At 42.4% G+C, this 21,039-nt stretch overlaps 1 protein-coding gene across 1 annotated transcript in view; it reads left to right on the top strand.

Moving 5' to 3' along the window:
- TMC3 (transmembrane channel-like 3) overlaps positions 1–21,039 on the top strand; it is a 53,799-nt gene that overhangs the window by 5,034 nt on the left and 27,726 nt on the right. The window contains exons 3-10 of the mRNA XM_010843246.1: positions 2,825–2,900; positions 6,577–6,658; positions 11,783–11,889; positions 12,985–13,083; positions 13,186–13,328; positions 16,797–16,944; positions 17,652–17,695; positions 19,119–19,266. Coding sequence (XP_010841548.1) covers positions 2,825–2,900; positions 6,577–6,658; positions 11,783–11,889; positions 12,985–13,083; positions 13,186–13,328; positions 16,797–16,944; positions 17,652–17,695; positions 19,119–19,266 — 847 coding nt within the window. The remainder of the gene's footprint in view (positions 1–2,824; positions 2,901–6,576; positions 6,659–11,782; positions 11,890–12,984; positions 13,084–13,185; positions 13,329–16,796; positions 16,945–17,651; positions 17,696–19,118; positions 19,267–21,039) is intronic.

The following is a 21,039-nucleotide window of genomic DNA, read 5'->3' as shown; positions in this document are numbered from 1 at the left end:
TCTTGGTATCTCTAATTTTCTTGAAGAGATCTCTAGTCTTTCCCATTCTGTTGTTTTCCTCTATTTCTTTGCACTGATCACTGAGGAAGACTTTCTTATCTCTCTTTGTTATTCTTTGGAACTCTGCATTCAGATGGGTATATCTTTCCTTTTCTCCTTCGCTTTTCACTTCTCTTCTTTTCACGGCTATTTGTAAGGCCTCCTCAGACAGCCATTTGCTTTTCTGCTTTTCTTTTTCTTGGGGATGGTCTTGATCCCTGTCTCCTGTACAATATCACGAATGTTCGTTCATAGTTCATCAGACACTCTATCTATCGTATCTAGGCCCTTAAATCTATTCCACTGCCTAATTGTAAAGGATTTGATTTAGGTCATACCTGAATGGTCTAGTGGTTTTCCCTACTTTCTTCAATTTAAGCCGAAATTTGGTAATAAAGAGTTCATGATATGAGCCACAGTCAGCTCCCAGTCTTGTTTTTGCTGACTGTATAGAGCTTCTCCATGTTTGGCTGCAAAAAATATAATCAATCTGATTTTGGTGTTGGCCATCTGGTGATGTCCATGTGTAGAGTCTTCTCTAGTATTGTTGGAAGAGGGTGTTTGCTATGACCAGTGTGTTCTCTTGGCAAAACTCTATTAACCTTTGCCCTGCTTCATTCTGTACTCCAAGGCCAAATTTGCCTGTTACTCCAGGTGTTACTTGACTTCCTACTTTTGCATTCCAGTCCCCTCTAATGAAAAGGACATCTTTTTTGGAGTGTTAGTTCTAAAAGGTCTTATAGGTCTTCATAGAACTGTTCAACTTCAGCTTCTTCAGCATTACTGGTCAGGGCATAGACGTGGATTAACGTGATATTGGATGGTTTGCCTTGGAAACAAACAGAGATCATTCTGTCAGTTTTGAGACTGCATCCAAGTACTGCATTTTGGATGCTTTTGTTGACTATGATGGCCACTGCATTTCTTCTAATGGATTCTTGCCCACAGTAGTAGATATAATGGTCATCTGAGTTCAATTCACCCATTCTAGTCCATTTTAGTTCACTGATTCCTAACATGTTGACGTTCACTCTTGCCATCTCCTGTTTAATCACTTCCAATTTGCTTTATTCATGGATCTAACATTCCATGTTCCTATGTAATATTGCTCTTTATAGCATCGGACCTTGCTTCCATCACCAGTCACGTCCACAACTGGCTGTTGGCCTCCTTAATCAATAGAAATTAACCAGAGGTCAGACAAGAAATTCAGACGAGGCTTTATTGGGGTCCCTGCTGCAGCAGGGGGGAACAAGAACAGATAACAGGTTCCCTTGTTTGCCAGCTCATTGAAGCAGGGCGGGGTGTACAAGTTTGTTCCTTACATGCAGTGAGGGTAGGGTGTGTTCAGGGGTCAGGCCGGAGGGGTGGCTTAGGTGGTCTGCCCACCCTGAGGTGGTGCTGTGTGCAGGGGGCATGCACAGTACCCTGCTTTTGTTCCTGACTCTTCAGAAGTGACAGTTTGGGTTTTGGTCTCTTTTTATCTTATCGTCCATAATTTGCCTCAACTGTGCGTGCAGGCAGTTATTTTTAGTTCTTTTTAGTTTCTTTGTATTTTGTTGCCTGGGAGGTGTGTCCAGGTGCACACACTACAGGAAAGGGTCCTAGGTCCCAGCCTGGCTCACTGCTGCCTTGGCCCCCTACTCAGTCCTTACACACCCACCCTCTCCCATGGTTGCTTCAGTTCTGTCATCCTTATTAGCTAATGGGCTATTCCAGGGGAACAACTGTATTTTATGCACCTCTGTGTTCCACTGTACTTGACCTAAACAGGTGTGCAGAAAGTTGCTTGCATGGAAAATGTAATGAATGAATTGGGAGAATAGCATTCACACATATACACTACCATGTGTAAAAAGATATCTAGTGGGAAGCTCCACTGCTGTAACACAGAGCTCAGCTGGGTGCTCTGTGATGACCTAGAGGGGTCGGATGGGGATGGGGAGGGAGGTATAAGAGGGAAGGGATATATGTATGCATACAGCTGATTCACATCATTGAACAGCAGAAACTAACACAACATCATAAAGCACCTATATCCCAATCAGAAAAGAAAAAAATTGACCTAAAATTTTATAATGAATGAATGAAATGAAATGAATTATTATTTTCACTGATATAGGCCCCGTCTGTTGTTGGTGTTCAGTCGCTAAGTAACGTTTGACGTGACTCATGGACTGCAGCACACCAGGCTCTTCTGTCCTCCACTGTCTCCCAGAGTTTGCTCAAATTTATGTCCATTGAATTGGTGATGCCATCTAACTATCTTATCCTCTGCCACCCTCTTCTCCTTTTGCCTTCAGTCTTCCTCAGCAACAGGGTCTTTTCCAGGGAGTCAGCTGTTCTCACCAGGTGGCCAAAGTACTGGAGCTTCAGCTTCAGCTTCAGTCCTTCCAATGAATATTCAGGTTTATTTCTTTTAGGATTGACTGGTTTGATCTACAACTGACTGGAAAGATTGAGGGCAGGAGGGAAAGGGTGTGGCAGAGGATGAGATGTTTGGATGGCATCACTGACTCAATGGACCTGAGTCTGAGTGAACTCTGGGAGATAGTGCAGTACAGGGGAGCCTGGCATGCTGCAGTCCTTGGGGTCTCGAAGAGTCAGACACGACTTAGAGACTGAACAACAACTGGTTGTCAAAAGTTAGAAAATGCAAGATTTGCATAAGTGCATCTCTTCTCCACTGTTTGGCTATCTATTCCTACTGCACATTCACATGTGTTGCTGAGATTACCCGGGTGATAAACTTGTGCTCACCACCAAGTTTTTGTTCTTTTCTCAGGCGAGCAAAGGATATTGTGCTGAAGTTTGAAGGGCGGTTGACCAGGACTCGAGGCTACCAAGCGGCGGGTGCCAAGGTAAAGAGCATACACACGCAGGTGCCCACTCTTCCTCTGGTCCCCTAGCCCAGGCAGTTGTAATTAACCTTGCACTTGCTGTACTATATGGGTTATAAACATCCCTCATTAATAGTTGTTGAACAGTATGGTGAGCTCGAAGGTCCGAGTTTCCCAAAACTTGCATTTGAAGTCCCAGTGACGTCACTTAACAAATTATGCTTCCCGGAGGAAGCCCAACTCATCAGAAAAAGGAGATCTTCCCTTGGGAGAATGATCTGGCCTCTTTCCCAAGTGAAGCCCACTTACATGTGTGGGTTTTCTTCACTGTATTTCATCTAATAAGAAAGTTGCAGGCATATTCCAATGCTCACTTTATAATACAGTGCTAGATTATTGCTTGTTACTTTTCCTATCCAGTTACTGACCATTGAACTTTAGTATACATGAAAGTATCTATTAATAAAGACATTCCAATAATTTTCATAAATGCTTCAAAAACAATGAAAAAAATTATTTCTTCCACTCTAATCCTCTACTGTCCATAGTATCTTTTGGCGGGGGATAAAGTAGATAAGAGTAACTTTTACTGCTTTGCTAGTATCTTTCTTTAAACTTCACATTTCAGTCATTGGATATATAATTTTCACATCAGACTAATTGTGTTGTTATTGTTTAGTCACTAACTCGTGTCCAACTCTTTGCAATCCCATAGACTGTGGCCACCAGGGTCTTCTGTCCATGGAATTTCCCAGGCAAGAATATTGGAGTGGGTTGCCATTTCCTTCTCCAGGGGATCTTCCCAACCCAGGGATTGAACCCACTGTTCCTGCATTGGCAGGTGAAATCTTTACCATCTGAGCCACCAGGGAAGCCCCAGAGTAATTATAGTATACAAATACTTTTGTCTTGCTTTCTTTTTTTCAGGTAACACCATAACAAGGATTTTTCTCCATGTTGCTGTTTTATTTTTCACCATGTTTTTGTACTTATTGTTTTCGATGACTCTGTAATATTCCATCAGGAAGATGTATGTTAATTTAATTAGTTACTTGCCTGCTGGTGATATTTAAATAGCTTCTAATTTTTCATTAGTGTAAACAGACCTGCAAAGATTGTCTTTGTACAGATGGCTTTTCCAGTCTTTTAAAAGTCTTTTTTCTAGGCTACATGTCAAAACTATGACCTCTGTAGAAAAAAGGATGATCCATGTTTTTTGGTTCTTGATAAATATTAATCAATTGTTTTCCAAAAGCATTTACCATCCACTATGAAGACAGCAGATTTTTTCATTCTGACACTTTGGTTCTTCCCCTCCTCATTCATAACATCATTTCTCTACCCCTTTTTTTTTCGGGGTTAACTTTATTCATTCTTATATCTCATATGATAGTGATCAATGATTGTGTCTTTTTTATTGGAATATAATTGCTTTACAATGTTGTGTTAATTTCTGCTGTACAACAAAGTGAATCAACTATATATGTGTGTATATATCCCCTCCCATCCACCCTCATCCCTCCTCTCGGGTCATCACAGAGCACCAGGTTGAACCCCCTGTGCTATACAACGTCTTCTCACTAGCTACCTATTTTATGCATGGTAGTATATATATATCAATCCCAGTCTCCCAGTTTGTCCCACCCATCTCCCCCCGCCATGTCCACATGTCCCTTCTCTACAAGTATGTCTATATTTCTGCCTGGGAAATAGGTTCATCTGTACCATTTTTCTAGATTCCATACATATGCATTAGTATATGATATTTGCTTTTCTTTTGCTGACTTCAGTTCAGTTGCTTAGTTGTGTCTGATTCTTTGCGACCCCATGGACTGCAGCACGCCAGGCCTTCCTGTCCATCACCAACTCCCAGAGCTTGCTCAAACTCATGTCCATTAAGTCAGTGATGCCATCCAACCATTTTATTCTCTGTCCTCCCCTTCTCCTCCTGCCTTCAATCTTTCCCAGCATCAGGGTCTTTTCCAATGAATCAGTTCTTCACATCAGGTGACCAAAGTATTGGAGTTTCAGCTTCAACATCGGTCCTTCCAATGAATATTCAGAACTGATTTCCTTTAGGATTGACTGGTTGGATCTCCTTGCAGTCCAAGGGACTCTCAAGAGTCTTCTCCAACACCACAGTTCAAAAACATCAATTCTTCGGTGCTCAGCTTTCTTTATACTACAACTCTCACATCTATACATGACCACTGGAAAAACCATAGCCTTGAGTAGACAGACATTTGTTGGCAAAGTAACGTCTATGCTTTTTAATATGCTGTCTAGGTTGGTTACAGCTTTTCTTCTAAGGAGTAAGCGTCTTTTAATTTCATGGCTTCAGTCACCATATGCAGTGATTTTGGAGCCCAAAATAAAGTCTGACACTGTTTCCACTGTTTCCCCATCTATTTGCCATGAAGTGATGGGACCAGATGCCATGTTCTTAGTTTTCTGAATGTTGAGTTTCAAGCCAACTTTTTCACTCTCCTCTTTCACTTTCATCAAGAGGCTCTTTAGTTCTTTGCTTTCTGCCATAAGGCTGGTGTCATCTGCATAGAGGTTATTGATATTTCTCCCAGTAATCTTGATTGCAGCTTGTGCTTCTTCCAGCCCAGCATTTCTTTTGATGTACTCTGCATATAAGTTAAATAAGCAGGGTGACAAAATACAGCCTTGATGTACTTTCTTTCTGACTTACTTCACTCTATATGACAGACTTTAGGTCCATCCACATATCTCCAAATGACCCAATTTTGTTCCTTTTAATGGCTGAGTGATAGTCCATCTTACATACATTAATGTACATTGTATATACATTGCATTCAGAATTAAATCCAGACTCCTTCCTCTGACCCACCAGATCAGCCATTTCCTACCTTTTTGACCTCCTCTCATTCCTTTCTTCTTATTCTTTCCTGTAAAATGCCCAGCTAATGCTAACCCACAGGTTTCTGCTAGCTATTCTCCCTTTCTAGGTAGCTCCTCTAAGGACTAATTAATTTTTGAACTATTGATTAATTTTCATTCACATCTCAGCTCATGTATGACCTCCCCAGATAGACCTTCCTTGACCCTTTGTTTCAAAAAGCTATCCCCCAGTTCTAATGAGTTGAATTCTTCGTTGTTTCCTCCCTTCTACCTGGATGCAAACTCCATACCAGCTGATACCTCACACGTCTTGCTCATGATTTGTATCCGAGGTATTGGAAACACAATGTAGGTGGTCAGTACACACTCTGGATGGACAGATTGTTCATAAGCTATGATACATGTTGTTAGTACACATCTGTTCCCAATGATCTTAGAAGCCTTACCAAATCTCAATAACCCAGGCCTGAAATTAGGACCCATTTCTTCCTTGGTTTTGCTTAATTTTGTGTTCACTTTGCTCTTAAAAGTCTTCCCTGGTGGCCCAGATGGTACAGTCTGCCTGCAATGAAAGAGACCTGGATTTGATTCCTGGGCCGGGATGATCCCCTGGAAAAGGGAATGGCAACCCACTCCAGTATTCTTGCCTAGAGAATCCCATGGACAGAGGATCCTGGTGGCTACAGATCACCGGCTTGAAAAGTCGGACACAGCTGAGCGACTGAGCATGCCCGCTGGGAGCCTCACCCCCATGTAGGACCTGGGCTCCACACAATCACTGCCACCATCATGAATGTCAAGTCCTCTAATCCTGCTCCCTTCTCTCTAGCTGTGGCGGAAGTTTGCTCGCCTGGCTTGTAACTTCGTGGTCATCTTCATCCCCTGGGAAATGAGGATAAAGAAAATTGAAAGTAAGTGCTGGCGCTTGGAGGAGTAGGGTGGGAGGTGGTGCTGGTGGGCAGCCAGCAGTGAGGTCTGAGATGGGTCTGGGGCGAACTGGTTCCTACACTGGGCAGTCAGGGCCGTTGTACACACAGTGCTGACTGAGGCTGCCCAGGGGTCTATAGAGGTGGGAGACATAGTGTTTGTCTCTGCCACCTCCCAGGATAAAAACAGCCCCACATTCCTCTGGAGCTCTGTCAGTTCTCTGTCAGTTCATGCCTTATATAATATACAATATTATATAATATTGTATATTGTATAATATATATTGTATATATATTATATACATATATATATAATCAGTAATCTTGATTGAAGCTTGTGCTTCATCCAGCCCAGCATTTCTCATGATGTACTCTGCATATAAGTTAAATAAGCAGGGTGACAATATGCAGCCTTGACTTACTCCTTTCCCTATTTGGAACTAGTCTGTTTTTCTATGTCCAGTTCTAACTGTTTCTTCTTGACCTGCATACAGATTTCTCAGAAGTCAGGTCAGGTGATCTGGTATTCCCATCTCTTGAAGAATTTTCCACAGTTTATTGTGATCCACACAGTCAAAGGCTTTGGCATAATCAGTAAAGCAGAAGTAGATGATTTTCTAGAACTCTCTTGCCTTTTTGATGATGCAACGGATGTTGGCAATTTGATTTCTGGTTCCTCTGCCTTTTCTAAATCCAGCTTGAACATCTGGAAGTTCATGGTTCATGTACTGTTGAAGCCTGGGTGGGAGAATTTTGAGCATTACTTTGATAGCATGTGAGATGAGTGCAGTTCTTCAGTAGTCTGAACATTCTTTGGCATTGCCTTTCCTTGGGATTGGAATGAAAACTGACGTTTTCCAGTCCTGTGGCCACTGCTGAGTTTTCCAAATTTGCTGGGATATTGAGTGCAGCACTTTCACAACATCATCTTTCAGGATTTGAAATAGCTCAACTGCAATTCCATCACCTCCACTAGCTTTGTTCGTAGTAATGTTTCCTAAGGCCCACTTGACTTTGCATTCCAGGATGTCTGGCTCTTGGTGAGTGATCACACCATCATGCTTATCTGGGTCATGAAGATATTTTTTTGTACAGTTCTTCTGTGTATTCTTGCCACCTCTTCTTCTTAATATCTTCTGCTTCTGTTAGGTCCATACCATTTCTGTCCTTTATTGTGCCTATCTTTGCATGAAACGTTCCTTTGGTATCTCTAATTTTCTTGAAGAGATCTCCAGTCTTTCCCATTCTATTGTTTTCCTCTATTTCTTTGCATTGATCACTGAGGAAGACTTTCTTATATCTTCTTGCTCTTCTTTGGAACTTTGCATTCAAATGGGTATATTTTTCCTTTTCTCCTTTGCCTTTCACTTCTTTTCTTTTCACAGCTATTTGTAAGGCCTCCTCAGACAACCATTTTGCCTTTTTGTATTTCTTTTTCTTGGGTATGGTCTTCATCACTGTCTCCTGTACAGTGTCACAAACCTCCATCCGTAGTTCTTCAGGCACTTTGTCTATCAGATCTAATCCCTTGGATCTATTTGTCACTTCCACTGTATAATCATAAGGGATTTGATTTAAATAGGAAACCATGAGGGAATAAAAAGAAATACAAGTACTGTGATGTGAGAATGGAAGCCTGTCAAATTCTGAAAGTAAAGAAGGAATCACCCAGGAACATACTGTTATATTTAACTACACATAAAAGAAATTTTATGTACATAAAAAATAGAGGTAAAAGTTAGATTACAAATTGAGGAGGGGAAAAGCATTTTTAACATTTAAGTGATATTAATCCCTTTCATACCAGTGGTAGAAATGTCAATTGGGATGCTATTTCTAGGGGAAAGTGGTAATTTGAACCAAACATCTTCAAAATCTTTATACTGTTTGATAGAACCCTTCTATTCCCTAACAACCAGAGAAAAGAGTAGCCACAACAAAATCAAACACACTTGATTCCCTTCCCAGATCCCTTTACTTGTCTGGTCCACCCTTTTTCAGCTGTTCTGAGCACTGGCTGCTATGACTTCTGGCCGCTCCCTTCTCTCGAGGATTAGTCTTGGCCCACATTGTTCCAGATGTTGGGCAGACATCACCTGCTCCCCCAGCCCCACTGGAGAGCCTACAGGTGATGACTAAGGGGTATTCAAGTCTAGCTTCTTGTTCAAAGTGGAACCAACACTATGATGAAACTTGCCCTCCAGAGCTCCCCATGGGATTAGGCTAAGCCAGGTTCAAGTTGAGACCACATTTTTGCTCAGCTCTTTCCCCTGACCTCCTCTGACCCACTTTCTCTTGAGATTGCTTCCTCAATATATTGTGTTCAGTTCAGTTCAGTCGATCAGTCATGTCCGACTCTTTGCCACCCCATGGACTGCAGCATGCCAGGCTTCCCTGTCCATCACCAACCCCTAGAGCTTGCTCAAACTCATGTCCATCAAGTCAGTGATGCCATCCCACTATCTCATCCTCTGTCGTCCCCTTCTCCTTCTGCCTTCAATCTTTCCCAGCATCAGGGTCTTTTCCAGTGAGTCAGTTCTTCCCATCAGGTGGCCAAAGTATTGGAGTTTCAGCTTTAGCATCAGTCTTTCCAATGAATATTCAGGACTGCTTTCCTTTAGGATGGACTGGTTGGATCTCTTTGCAGTCCGAGGGACTCTCAAGAGCCTTCTCCAATACCACAGTTCAAAACATCAACACTTCAGCACTCAGCTTTCTTGATAGTTCAACTCTCACATCCATACATGACTACTGGAAAAACCATAGCTTTGACTAGATGGACCTTTTTTGGTAAAGTAATATCTCTGCTTTTTAATAGGCTGTCTAGGTTGGTCATAGCTTTTCTTCCAAGGAGCAAGCGTCTTTTAATTTAATGGCAGCACTCACCGTCTGCAGTGATTTTGGAGTCAAAAAAAAAGAAAACCTCTCACTGCTTCCCCATCTATTTGCCATGAAGTGATGGAACCAGATGCCATATCTTAGTTTTCTGAATGTTGAGTTTTAAGCTAACTTTTCACCCTCTTTCGCTTTCATCAAGAGTCTCTTTAGTTCTCTTTCTGCCATAAGGGTGGTGTCATCTGCATATCTGAGGTTATTGATATTTTTCCGGTTATCTTGACTCCAGCTTGTGCTTCATCCAGCCCAGCACTTCACATGATATACTCTGCACTTAAGTTAAATAAGCAGGGTGAAAATATACAGCCTTGACGTACTCCTTCCCCGATTTGGAGCCAATCTGTTGTTTTATGTCCAATTTTAACTGTTGCTACCTGACCTGCATACAGGTTTCTCAGGAGTCAGGTCAGGTGGTCTGGTATTTCCTTCTCTTCAAGAATTTTCCACAGTTGTTGTAATCCACACAGTCAAAGGCTTTGGTATAGTCAATAAAGCAGAAGTAGATGTTTTTCTAGAACTCTCTTGCTTTTTCGATTATCCAACAGATGTTGGCAATTTGATCTTTGGTTCCTCCGCCTTTTCTAAATCCAGCTTGAACATCTGGAAGTTCATGGTTCATGTACTGTTGAAGCCTGGCTTGGAGAATTTTGAGCATTACTTTGCTAGCATGTGAGATGAGTGAAATTGTGCGGTAGTTTGAACATTCTTTGGCATTCCCTTTCTTTGGGATATAAATCATGTTCAGTTTAGTTCAGTTCAGTTCAGTCGCTCAGTCATTTCCGACTCTTTGCGACCGCATGAATTGCAGCATGCCAGGCCTCCCTGTCCATCACCAACTCCTGGAGTTCACTCAAACTCACATCCATCGAGTCGGTGATGCCATCCAGCCATCTCATCCTCTGTCGTCCTCTTTTCCTCCTGCCCCCAATCCCTCCCAGCATCAGTCTTTTCTAATGAGTCAGCTCTTCACATGAGGTGGCCAAAGTACTGGAGTTTCAGCTTTAGCATCATTCCTTCCAAAGAACACCCAGGACTTCTCAGGCTCTGATTCTAGGAAATCTGACCTTAGAAACTGATTTCTGCAGAATCATTTATGCTAGCAAATACTCTACCTAGTGAAAAGTTAGAAACTTCCAAAAAGTCAGGGAGTTGAGTTTAAGTTAAATAAATTATGGAACAATAAAATTCATTTTATAGGGAAACATTTTGTATGAGAAAATGTTCATAATAGATTGTTAACCCTGGATATGTAGAGACATGGCAGTTTTATACCAAAAAATACACATATAGGATGACAATGGATGGTTCCACTAAAAATTTACTAGAAAGTAATTGTAGTAGTGATTTTAATTTAGTAGCCTTGGAGTAAGTGACTTTTTTTGGCTTTCTTTGTGTTTTACTACTTATTATGAAACATAAGATATATTTGAAATAAAATTTCAAGATGCTACTTTTCCAAAGTGTGATACAAGTCCACCTGCTCCAGAAAGTCATCAGAAGTGTCACCTACATCCCCATCAAACCTCCTCTAAGCCCCCTTGTTTTCTCAGTAGAAATTTGTTTTTAGTCATTTTTCGGCTATGCTGTGGGGCGTGCAGGAACCTCAGTTCCAGGACCAGGGAGTGGTCCACCTGCGGGCCACCTGCAGTAGAAGCAGGGAGTCTTAACCACTAGACCATCAAGGAAGTCCCGGAAATTTGTTTTTAAATGTCCTTTTTTATTTTAGAATAAGTTTAGATGTATGGAAAAGTGGCAAGGAGAATTCTAATAACCCCTTTGACCACTTTCACCTAATGTTAACATCTAACACGCTGTTATTTCTTTTGAAATTAAGACAAAAGAATCCTTACAATATCCTTGGAATTTTCCAAACTATGCAAAATGAAAAAGAAATCTTTTAAATCCTCAAAAGAGGCTGATATTTCTGAACGTAGATGAAATGTAAATCTGATAAAAAGCATTTTAGATCCATATGACATGAGGGAAAGTGTGACATTAGGGATTAAGGATGTATGTATGTAACTGGTAGATATAAAGGAATGTGTTAATCCTTCTGAATGATCATCATGGGTCAAGACCCTGATAGGGACATTATTGCATTCTTAGTCAATGTCCTGCTGATGTAAGAAAAAAAAATAAGTGTTGCTTTACAGAGAACTTCTTACACTGGGAGAATTTTCTTTAAACTGTGCTCCTTACCTTGTTTTTCTTTAGGTCATTTTGGATCTGGTGTTGCCTCTTATTTCATATTCTTGAGATGGTTATTTGGGATCAATATTGTGCTCACGATTATGACAGGTGCTTTTATTGTTCTTCCAGAGGTAAGAACTATATCAGGAGAGTTTAAAGTGCCGTTTGTTATAAAGAAGAGATGTTTAGAGCTGTAGCGTAAGACAGGCACACTCATTATCCTGGTGGGAAGGATAATCTATGTGTCCAAACAGGGCTTGGTGACCTTTTTTCAGTAAAGGGCCAGATAGTAAATATTTCAGTCTTTGTGGGCTTCTTAAATCTGCTACATCATACAAACGTGACTGATAAGCCCTAGGTCACTAGTAAGTGTGGCTGCATTCCGATAAAATTTTATTTATGAGTGCTGAGTCACTCAGTCATGTCTGACTCTTTGCGACCCCATGGACTGTAGCCCCCAGACTCCTCTGTCCATGGGATTCTCCAGGTAAGAATACTGGAGTGGGTAGCCATTCCCTTCTCCAGGGGATCTTACCGACCCAGGGATTGAACCCAGGTCTCCTGTATAGCAGACAGATTCTTTACCATCTGAACCACCTGGGAAGCAATTTTGGATTCTTTTCCAACCATTTAAAAATATGCAATGGTCTCCCCAGGTGGTTCAGTGGTAAAGTATCCAACTGTCAAGCAGTAGATGTGGGGTTGATCTCTGGGTTGGGAAGATCCTCCAGAGAAGAAAATGGCAACCTACTCCAGCATTCTTGCCTGGGAAATCCCACAGGCAGAGGAGCCTGGGGGTCTATAGTCCATGGGGTCACAAAGAATTGGATATGACTTAGCCACTAAACCACCACCACTCAAACTTTCCTTAGCTCTTGGGCCACACAAAAGGAAGTGTTAGGCTGGATTTGGCTTATGGGCCAGTGTGCAGACATTGTGTTAAAGTAAAATCTATTTCTCAACTAAACTTTATCTTTGCAAAGCAAATGGGACCATTTCCTATGCCATTATAGAAACCCAGTGGCTTCAAATATCCTCCCTTAGAAGCCATGTCCAGACTAGAGAGCACACTCAGACTGGCCCCGATCAGGCAAATGAAAGTCTGGCCACTTGTGAAGAATCCACTTCCTAAGAGTCTTGTAGGTGCAGCATCTTCACAAGTGCATGGAGATCAGTGGCCCCTTTTCTTCCAGAGGACTGTGTGATTGCCTTTCCTCTGTCACCAGCTCATTGCAGGCCAACCGTTTGGAAGCACAGCCAGCAAGACCATCCCCAAGGAGCATATTGCATCTGCCCAAGATCTGGACACCGTTTGGTCTCTGGGGGTGAGGTTCAGGCCCAGCCACGTTCTTGTCTCGAGGTGGGAGGGGGTTGTGAATGTTCTAGAACCTGGGAGTCAGAAATGACATCGAGTGCTCTCTCTGCAGGGTTACCTCCAGTACTCAGTCCTCTTCTATGGCTACTATGGCAGGGAGAGACGGATCGGGAGAGCTGGCTACCGGCTGCCCTTGGCCTATTTCCTGGTGGGGATGGCGGTGTTTGCTTACAGCTTCATCATCCTCTTAAAAAAGTATGTCCGTTCAGTTCCTCAAAATCCATGCCAAAATGCTGTGGATGATCTCATTTCATCTTGTCACTAATCCTGCAAAGTCAGGGCATACATCTGCCCATGTTACAGATTAGGCCTGGTGTCCTTGCTCAGTCCTATCTGACTCTGCAACAACTGTATGACCTATAGCCCATCAGGTTACTCTCTTCCTGTAATTTTCCAGGCATGAATGGAGGGGATTGCCATTCCCTCCTCCAGCGGATCTTTCAATCCAAGGATTAAACCTGTGCCTCCTGCATTGGCATGCGGATTCTTTACCACTAGTGCTACCAGGGAAGCTCCGATCTTGTGTACACACCAGCTTGTCTTCATCACACTGCCCCTTGTGTCATCATAGCAAAGTTCAGGTAGAAGGGATTAGGATAAAAAAAGATAAAACAGTCATCATCATCATTATCATCAAGCAGACAAAATCTAGGGAGATGCAGTGACTTGAGGACCTTAAGAGTTCATGCAAAAATGGGGACACGTATATGTATGATTGAGTCCCTTCACTCTGCACCTGAAGCTATCACAATATTGTTAATCTGCTATCAGTTCAGTTAATGTCCAACTCTTTTCAACCCCATGGACTGTACCACACCAGGCTTTGCCGTCCATCACCAACTCCCGGAGCTTGCTCAAACTCATATCCATCAAGTCAGTGATGCCATCCAACCATCTCATCCTCTGTCGTCCCCTTCTCCTCCTGCCCTCAATCTTTCCCAGCATCAGGGTCTCTTCCGATGAGTCAGTTCTTTGCATCAGGTGGCCAAAGTATTGGAGTTTCAGCTTTAGCATCAGTCCTTCCAGTGAATATTCAGGACTGATTTCCTTTAGGATGGACTGGTTTGATCTCCTTGCAGTCCAAAACCCTAATAAGCAATAAAAGGTTAAAGAAAAACAGGAACATGATGAAAACCAGCCAATAAGAATATTGTTGAAATATGTTTATTGATATGTAAGGTTCTGTTTATAATTATGGTTATAATTAAATTATTATAAAACAGAAGAAACAGCAGGTGGTGCTAGTGGTAAAGAATCTGCCTGCCAGTGCAAAAGAAGCAGGAGATGTGTGTTCCATCTCTGGGTTGGGAAGATCCGCTGGAGAAGGAAATGGAAGCCCACTCCAGTATTCTTGCCTGGATAAATTCCATGGACAGAGGAACCTAGTGGGCTATAGTCCGTGGAGCTGCAGAGAGTCAGACACAACTGAGTGACTGAGCATGCATACTCACATACAGGGAGATGCAGAGTGACTTGAGGGCCGAAAGTTCACAGGAAGCTTTCCAGCTTAGCCTCTGGGGGGCCTCAAGACCCCACCTACAACACGAACCCTTTTCTGGATGTTACAGTTTAAGAGACAAATTGCTGTCAACTCTGGAGCAGGAAACATGGATAGACAGAAAGGGAAAAGCTTCTAAGAGGAGAGAAGCTCTAGAGCAGCAGGCTTTTTTGGCCCTGGGGACCATTTTCATGGAAGACCATTTTTCCATGGAGGGTAGGGGATGGTTTGGGGATAATTCAAGTGCATTATTTTTATTGTGCATTTTATTTCTATTATTATTACATTGTAATATGAAATAATTATATACCTCGCCATTATGCACACTCTAGGAGCCCTGAGTTTGTTTTCCTGTAACTAGACAGTCCCATCTGGGGGTAATGAGAGAGAGATGGGGAGCGGCTGAAGTACAGATGAAGTTTCGTTTGCTGCCCTGAACGGCCCGGTTCCTAACAGGCCACGGACCAGTACTGGTGCATGGCTCAGGAGTTGGGGATCTCTGGCCTGAAGAACAGGAGGACTTTCTCCTGAGGACAGAATTGCGACTCCTGCCTTACATCTAATGCAAAGTCCTGTATAAGAGGTATCTAACAGGCTCCCACTTGGTGGGGTAGTTGCTTCATCGGGCAGGGGCTCCAAGGAGAACTGATTTAGTTCAAAGTAAAGAATTTTGTTTCATGGAAAAGGAAATGGCAACCCACTCCAATATTCTCGACTGGAAAATCTCATGGATGGAGAAGCCTGGTGGGCTATAGTCCATGGGGTTGCAAAGAGTCGGACACGACTGAGCGACTTGACTTTACTTACTTTACTTCCCATGCTTAGACCATACCACTGCTTTTCTCATAAGAACATTTAAGTACTTGAGCATTGTTAAGTTAAAGATACCTTATTTCTGAGCTTTCACTTGGAATGTTTACTTTAATGTGTTCTTTATTTTGCACTGGTTCTACCTATAGTTACATGGTATATGTATGGCTGACTTGTAATGATTCTAGAACAGTGCTGCTTAAACGATCTGCGATGAAGAACCTTTTAAAAGATTTCTTAAATCTTTTTAAAAATTTCCGATCCTTCGCGAGCCAGAACTTACGCAAAAACACAATAAAAACATCAGACTACTAAAAAAAAGAATTTTCTTTCACAGTCACAGCTGCACACGTGCAGTGAGTGCACACACTTACAGGGACCTCCTGACCACCAGTGATGAGCGAGCTTATGCAATGGACTCACCCAAGAACGTGCTGTTTTCACACTGTTCAGAGCAGGTGGTTGAGGACACAAGCCACAAGTGGGGCTGAACCCAGCCTAGGCTCTGCTAGGCTAAATATTTAGTATTTAGTTGACTTTTCAACGTTGTGTAAGTTTAAGGTGTACAGCCAAGTGAATCAGTTATACCTACATATGTGTGCTAATGTGCTCAGTTGCTCAGTCCTGTCCGACTCTCTGTGACCCTATAGACTGTACCCCACCAGGCTCCTCTGTCCATGGACTTCTCCAGGTAAAAATACTGGAGTGGGTTGCCACTTCCTACTCCAGGGGATCTTTCTGACCCAGAGATTGAACCCACATCTCTTGCATCTCCTGCATTGGCAAGTGGATTCTTTACCACTAGCGCCACCTGGGGGAAGCTTACATATACACAAGTTCACTCTTAGAACATAGGCCATTAAAGAGTATCGAGTAGCATTCCCTATGGTATGGAGCAGATCCTTATTAATTATCTGTTTTATGTACAGCAATATGTATGTGTCAATCCCAATGTTCCAGTTTATCCCTCCCCCACCCTTATCCCACCCCCAGTAACCATAAGTTTATGTTATACATCTTAACTCTGCTTTGGTTTTGTAGGTAAGTTCATTTGTAGACTTTTTGTTTTTTAAGATTCCACACATGAGTGATATCACATGATATTTGTCTTTATCTGACCTACTTCACTTAGTATGAGGATCTCTGGTTGCATCCATGTTACTGCAAATGGCATTATTATTCTTTTTATGGTTGAGTAATACTCCATTTTTATACACACCACATGTTCATCTATTCCTCTGTTGGTGGATGTTTAGGTTGCTTCCATGTGCTGGCTATTGTGAATGGGGCTGCAGTGAACATTTGGGTGCATGCGTCTTTTTTGAATTATGGTTTTCTCTGGTCCTCTTGTGCAGGATGGCTAAGAACTCCCGCATGAGCCTCGCCAGTGCTTCCAATGAAAACTACACATTCTGCTGGCGGGTGTTCTGCGCTTGGGATTACCTCATTGGAAACCCAGAGGCGGCCGAGAGCAAAACCGCAGCCATCGTGAACAGCATCAGGGTGAGTTAGGGAGCCTGTCCAGGCTGCCAGGAGTCAGGGCTCTGCAGACCACAGCCTTTATAGCAAGAGCCGCTGGCCTTCTGCTGGGGGTCAGCATGGTCCTGTTCCCACAGTGCTCAGACCAAGGCAGCAACAGTCTCCAAAGTCATGTGACATGATGTGTTTCCCGCCCCGCCCCCCACATGCCCCAAACAATCTGATGGTGTACAGGAGGAAGACACTGGAACTTTTTAAAAAAAATTTCATCCTTCTAAAATTTCCATGTGTGTATCTGTGTTAATTTGCATAATGGATTACTACCATGTTGCATGTATTTAACTTGTAAATGAATAAATACATCTATGTGGGAGATACAAGCTCTTAGTGTTGACTTAGAAGATAACACAGTAAAAAGCATTCAGAGACAGAGCTCCTGAACAACAACATTACAGCTAAATGGTGCCTGCTTCTGAGAAAAAAATGATTCAGATCATTTTGATGATCTAAATAATTTACTTCTCCATTTCTTCTTTCCATTCTCTAGTTGCCTTTTTAAATCTATTATTATACAAAGTGCTGATATCAATAGAGTCTTATAGAATGAAGTCTAGGTATTGAATTTATGATTAAAAATACTGGAAAAGTCATTTCTCTCATAAACTATTTGTAAAAATTTATGATTAATGATAATACTAAGCTTTCAATACTGTATGTGTCTTTCTTTAAAGGAGGCTATACTGGAAGAACAGGAAAAGAAGAAAAGCAAAAACCTGTATGTATGACAAACTCCCCATACTAGAGTCATTGATAAGCTGTTTTAATTTGGTGCCCAAATCACCAGAGTCTATCTCATTTTCATACAACGTCAGGCAGTTCTTTTCTCTTAAAATCTATCCATCTCATAATGTGGTAGGTGGGAACCCTATAATTTTTCTCTCTTTAAGAATATTTACTATTTATTTATTTGGTTGTGACAGGTTTTAGTTGCGGCATGTGGGATGTAGTTCCCTGTTGAGTGTCTAGTTGCTCAGTCATGTCTGACTCTTTGCGACCCAATGGTCTGTAGCACACCAGGCTCCCCTGTCCTTCACTATCTTCTGGAGTTTGTTCAAATTCATGTCCAGTGAGTTGGTGATCCTATCTAACCATCTTATCCTCTGTCGTCCCCTTCTCCTTCTGCCCTCGATCTTTCCCGGCATCAGCGTCTCTGCAATGATTTGGCTCTTTGAACCAGGTGTCGAAAGTATTGGAGCTTTAGCTTCAGCATCAGTCTTTCCAATGAATATTCAGGGTTGATTTCCTTTAGGATTGACTGGTATACAGAGCAATGTTTATATGTTGATCCCAACCTCCCAATTCATCCTACCCCCTTGGGGTCTATGCATTTGTTCTCTACATCAGTCTCTCTTTCTGCTTTGCAAATAAGTCATCTCTACCACTTTTCTAAATTGCACGTAAAAGTGCTAATTGTGCTGTGTTTGTTTTTCTCTGTCTGACTTACATCACTTTGAATGGCAGTCTCTAGGTCCATCCTCACTGGTGGTTTAAGCTCATGGTTAGTTCCTGCGATGCAGAAAGCCTGTCCAGGGCATGCTGGAGACCTGGGGAGTTGAGGAAACACCAGCCCCTGAGAGGAAGCAGTTGTTATGGGGGGATGGACTCTCCATAGGGTGTTGGAAAATGGATTCTAGCCCTCTCTTTGTCATTAATTTCTATGACCCCAAAATGCCCTTGACTCTTCGGGGCAGCTGCTTCCTCAGCTATGAAATGAAAGGATGGGACTCCATCTGTGTTCTCAGGGGGCAGAGAGCACCACCCACATGAGGATTACCTGCAAGGTGCTGCAAATGCAGATCCCTCCAATGCCCACCTTGATTGACAGCATTAACATCTCTGAGAGTGAGACCCAAGAGTCCATATTCTTAGCATGTCTCGCAGAGTAAACCTCACAGGTGATTTTGATGTTCCCTCAAATGTGAAAGCTGCAGCCATCCTGAACACATTCCCACTCAAAAATATCTCATTCAGTGATTCATTATTACAAGCAAACAAATCAGCAGAAAGTCCAGTTCTCATTTCTCTCCCACACACAAATCCTGAATCCTCCTGATTCTGTCAAAATGTGAGGAAGACATGCATCTGGGCTCCCTGTGTGGAGCCTAGCGTACTGTCCCCATATCTGCCTCTCCCTGCAGGGCAGTGACTATCTGTCTGCGGGTCGTCGCCAACATCCTGGTGCTTGTCTCACTCGCTGGGAGCATCTATCTCATCTACTTCGTGGTGGACCGGTCCCAGAAGCTGGCACAGTCCAAGAAGGAGCTGACACTCTGGGAGAAGAACGAGGTACCCACACACAGTGGCAGACCCTCCTCTGTTTCCTGGGTGTTTCTTAGTTTTTATTTTTAATGAATTAATTAATTTGCACCAGGTCTTAGTTGCAGTATGCAGGATCTTTAGTTGCACCATGTTGGATCTAGTTCCCCAACCAGGGATGAAACCCACAGCCTCTGTACTGGGAGTGCAGAGTCTTAGCCACTGGACCACCAGCGAAGTCCCCCCTGTGGTGTTTCTTAAGTGGATTCACTGGAAGTATCTCCATGGAAAAACTGTAGTCCTCTTATTCTAGAGCACGGATCACAAGGGCTTGGAACCAGAGTGGCAACACTCAGGCTTGGCTGAATGATATCCCTGGTCTTAATGAGGAAGGTTTTGATTCAAAACCACCCTCAAGATCTGTACATTCTTTCCCTTGGAGTTGCACTGCTGACTGTGCTTTGCTTTCTTGGCTTTGTGTTTCTTTATATGCATGTTTCCAGAAACTGACTTAACCAGCATTTGCATTAGCAATTGCATTGTCTTCCATTGCATGTGTTGAAGTTGACCATGTGGGGATTGTTGAACATTTAGGCGGTTTCCATATTTCTATATTTTGCCTGTGCTGGGTCTTCACTGCAGTGTGCAGGCTTCTCTTGTTGCAGCATGTAGGTTTAATTGCCCCGAGGCATGTGGGATCTTAGTTCCCCGACCAGGGATCGAACCTGCATCCCCTGCATTGGAAGATGGATTCTTAACTATTGGACCATCAGGGAAGTCCCTCTGTATTTCTAAGTCACAATAATGCTTCCCAAAATAGCCTCACACCAATGGCTCATTTTTGTAAAAGTCCTTTCCCCTCCATTATGTGACTATTCCCACAAATAGAAGATTACAAAGAGGAAAGTTATAAGCAGTTTTATAATTCTTACTAATTATTGTAAGACTCTGGTCCTGAAAGTTTGGTTTGATTTACCTGTAAATATTTGAATGGCAGAAGTAGCACAAATGCCACCTCTCAGACCACTTCTATAAAAATAATTAAAAACAAAGTGTGCAGCCAATACATTCATCCTCAATGTACAATAATTTTTCAGAATCTGAGACTGCATTACAGAGTCTCTTCTCCTACCTCTGTATTTTATGTCAATTAAGTGGGTTATAGAAATATGTGCTTGTGTGTGGATAGATAAATTTTTGAAAGATAAATTCAGAAATTATTTCTTCTTTAGCTCATACCTCTCATGTACCAGCTAAGCCTCTGCTTTCACTTGCCATAAATACAGAGAAACAGGAGTCATTCAAAAGTAATGCTCTAAATCTTGCATGTGCAGAAAGAATATTTATTACCTCTCAGACTTTCCTTATCTGTTCTTAACAGCTGCAGTTATTTTCTTCTTCTATCCAAGGTAAGAAAAGTATAAATAGAATAAGATGGTAATTGAAGAAGGCGGCCAAGACACCAGTGAATCCCAAATGGCATGTATGAGTGTCTTTATTTTAAGGAAAGTTCCTAGAAAGAATAAGGCTTCCCTGGGGGCTCAGTTGGTAAAGAATCTGCCTGCAATGCAGGAGACGTGGATTGGATCCCTGGCTTAGGAAGATCCCCTGGAGAAGGAAATGGCAACCCACTCCAGTATTCTTGCCTGAAGAATCCCATGGACAGAGGAGCCTGGTGGGCTAGAGTCCCTGGGGTTGCAAAGAGTCGAACACAACTTAGTGACTAAACTACCACCGCCACCACTGGAAAGAATAAACCCATGGCAAAGTGGCCTTGTCAAGCAGCTAATTAGCTAAGATTTG

This window comes from Bison bison, unplaced genomic scaffold (assembly GCF_000754665.1).
Source record: "Bison bison bison isolate TAMUID 2011002044 unplaced genomic scaffold, Bison_UMD1.0 scf7180017864181, whole genome shotgun sequence".
Classification (NCBI taxonomy): Eukaryota; Metazoa; Chordata; class Mammalia; order Artiodactyla; family Bovidae; genus Bison; species Bison bison.
The sequence above is the reverse complement of the archived record's forward strand: the minus strand, read 5'-3'. Positions and strand labels throughout refer to the sequence as shown.